Source organism: Nanorana parkeri, unplaced genomic scaffold (assembly GCF_000935625.1).
Source record: "Nanorana parkeri isolate BGI_ZX_2015 unplaced genomic scaffold, ASM93562v1 scaffold400, whole genome shotgun sequence".
In the NCBI taxonomy this organism is placed as follows: domain Eukaryota; kingdom Metazoa; phylum Chordata; class Amphibia; order Anura; family Dicroglossidae; genus Nanorana; species Nanorana parkeri.
Window position 1 is genome coordinate 1,126,875 of NW_017306668.1, and position 3,478 is coordinate 1,130,352.

At 38.0% G+C, this 3,478-nt stretch overlaps 1 protein-coding gene across 1 annotated transcript in view; it reads right to left on the bottom strand.

Annotated features, from left to right (window-relative positions):
- ITGA4 (integrin subunit alpha 4) overlaps positions 1-3,478 on the bottom strand; it is a 119,713-nt gene that overhangs the window by 36,480 nt on the left and 79,755 nt on the right. The window contains exons 14-15 of the mRNA XM_018559496.1: positions 2,655-2,809; positions 1,226-1,380 (exon numbers count right to left, since the gene is read on the bottom strand). Coding sequence (XP_018414998.1) covers positions 1,226-1,380; positions 2,655-2,809 — 310 coding nt within the window. The remainder of the gene's footprint in view (positions 1-1,225; positions 1,381-2,654; positions 2,810-3,478) is intronic.

Sequence of the window (3,478 nt, forward strand, 5' to 3'; positions counted from 1 at the left end):
GCCGATGCATATGCGTTCGGCTCGGCTGAGCCGCTCGGCCATGATGGGGAGCTGTACGGGCTATTGTGAATAGCCCGTACAGCACCCCTTCGGTTCTACTGAACCGAAGGGGTCCTGGGGCCGAAGCTAGCCGAAGGATCGGCCGAAGCTACGGCCAGATCCTTCGGCAGCTTCGTGAATAGACCCATTATTAAAAAAACATTTAATCTTGCGACATGCAGGTCTATAAATAGAAGCATTTGAAACATAACTGTTTATTCAAAGAGTTTGCACCTACCATAGTCTTTCCTGGGTACAAAGTGTGTGGTTTGACCACATGTTCAGGTAATTTAATTTGAAGTGCCTTGCATTATTCCTTGAAATTAATTAACTATTCATTTTTTCAATTTAATGAAATGTGATTATATTGCAGAAAATAATGGAAACGTGCAAAAGTCACAGACAGTTCTTTTAAAACGTTTGATTTTCAGCAGTAAATTAATTGATGTGAAAATAATATGTAACATGAATATTTACTGTTTTACAAAAACAGAATATGCTGTAATTAATTTTATAATTAAGGCCCCCTCAGCCTTATTTAATAAAACTAGGAAAAGCATTAAAACAGATTTAACAGTCCGGCAATGCTTTGTATGCAATCATCTAAGCACAAGATAATTCTATGTGAAGTTTGTGTCCACTGAGATTAGTGTTTACTCATAGCGCCAAACTGTCCCTCACTTGGAGGAACTGTCCCCCTTTTTTTATAGCCAAATCCCCCTGGCTCTCATTCCTTCTTAGTTTTGTCCCTCTTTTTAATCTGATGTATGGACCTCTGTGAGAATGGATGCAAAAACAAACGTTCTTAGTATATTTTCTTGTTCTTTCGAATGAGATACAGTATTAGGAAAAAACTGCATTATGACTACTAGATAGAGCTGTGGAGCATAAGAAAGAAGAATTTATTTCCTGTACTCCTCTGCACCTTCTAGTGGCCATAATGCAGCATTTTTCCCAATATTACATTCAATCTGAAAAGAAACTAAACTAAGAACATTTGTTTTTGCCTCCCTTTGCACAGAACAAATGGTCACAAAGTTTCACAGAATGAATGCCAGTGCAAATTGTTTATAAATACATGCCAAAGGGTTACACACGTAACCCTTAAAATATCAGGATTCATTTTTGCTTCTATATTTCATACTGCCCAGTACTATGTTGTTAACAGGATGATTTGGTAACTCACCCTCATGAATGCTTGATGTATCTTACAGTTTGCAGACTTTTGGTACAGTTCAATTGTCCCTGAATAAACATCACTGGTCCCATTAGAAGAGAAGTAGAATCTGGCTGGAGTGCCGGTCTTCCTCTTAACATCTGAACTGATATTATAGTGCAAGACTGAAAAGACAGGAAACAGATTGTTATTCAAATGTTCCATTGCCTCCAGACATTCACTTTCATTAAAATATTAAATAGGAATAAATGTTTGGATATTTCGCCTAAGTGAGGTTAAATCGAGAATGCAGCAAAAATAAAGAATTTTGCATGGTTAACCATAGCTTCTCAAAAATCTTGCTGACAAATTGAGCCAAGTGTAGTTTAAGTGAAAAAAATAGTTTCCCTATGTAACACAAAAATCTGTATTCCATAAACTTTTAATACAAGGTGTACCCTTGACTTTGCATTCACAGAGATTTAAAGGTTCTCTAAAAAGAGCACAGCAGAAGCTGTTGACCTTCAGACTTTCCCTCTAACTGAAACTTCCTATGGCCTGTCTGAGCAAAGCAGGCAGGTAGAGAGAGGAGGGGGGCGAGTTACTGTATGCAATGGAGCTTGAGCTACTGAGCTCTGTAAATAACCCTAAATAACAATCATCAGGTACATGCCCAGAATTTCAAGAATATTAACCAAACTGCCACAGGCTGAACTAGACAGGCTTATTCAACCTTACCTACTATGTTACTATGCTAGCAGAATTTTTTTTAAATCTCTCCTTTATAGCAAATCAACATGCTTTCATAGCTGTATGTGCAATCCAGTCATTTAGTCCTTGCAAAAAATGACCACATCTTTTATTATTTGGTCAAAACCTTGTAAATATCTAATTGATGAACTGTGGGTCTGAGTGGTCTGGTCTGTTGATGAAGCCATTTTTGTTTGGTGAGCACTGTAATCAATGAAGTCATTGAAATCATTCCAAAATAGTCAAGTTTGTTTTCATGCCATTGTAATGCTGATGTCATACAAGAGATTCCAATACTAGTGCCAGCAGCCGAATCGCCAAGGTTACTACCACTGCCTTTAGTGTGTCCCTTCCTTGCTGTTCCAGAACACTGCAGAATTAGGGAGCAAAATCTCACTAGTTTGTGCAACGAGGAAGTGACTCCATAGGAAAAGGTAAGTTGTCTCTTCCGGATCATGGATCGCTTTGTCTGATAAGGCCCTGTGTGTTATATTAGGTTCTATAAAAACTGTGCATTACACACTTTCTACTTCTGTAGAAAAGATTTCAAATGTTGAAAATGTGTAGGCAAATGTATCTTAGAGTAGAATTGGAGATTTCCAACTTTGGCTGGCTTTCATGGTATGCCATGGCTCCAGGAGCTCCAACTTTCATGCCACAAGCAAAACCATTCTTAGGAACACATATAGATTCAAACAGATTATCTTACCAATGTGACCAGGTACACTACGTCCTTCATATTTAAAGCAAATTGTGACATTCATGCACACGGCAGGATGTCCATTTTCCACACATTCAGGTTTTGTACGATTCACGGAATTTGGCAGTTTTAAAGACGCATCAATGGTTACAACTGGTCTTGTTCTAAAGATAGCACACAAACAGAAGCAAATACGAGTTCAATGTTAATATTACTATTTGTGTGTCTTCTGGCTAAGATTATATGCAGTGCGTTTATCTGCTAAAACACTAATGGTTCTAAAGTAATTTTTTAAAGTTTTTAAACATATGCTTCATTTGTTTCATTAAAAATACATGGTTCATTTACTTGTGTGTGCAAATTTCACATTGAGCCATTGAGCTCTGTAAACAGGTATTTTACAAAAGCAGATGATGAGAAACTGGAAAAGTGTTAAAATGAGTCAAGTGCTCCACCTGTACGTACAATCATCATATATACAGGGCTCAAAATTTCAAGTCCTGAGCTACTAGCCAGGCCTTAAGAGTTACTCGCCACGAGTTGCCCCACCTAACCCCAACCCTGCCTCAGCCATAACTCCGCCCCTAAACCCACCCTCTTAAATTATCTTATGAAATTACACTTTTAAATGTTAAAGGCAGAATAAAGTTACAAAAATAAATATTAACAACAACAATATTAAGATAAAGCAATGTAAACATTGCGGCCCTACACATCCCCACATATAAAATAAATACCCTCCCCCCCTTTTCTCTGCCTCCCCCCATATAAAATAATACCCCACCGTTCTCTGCCCCCACATATAAAATAATACCCCACCGTTCTCTGCCCCC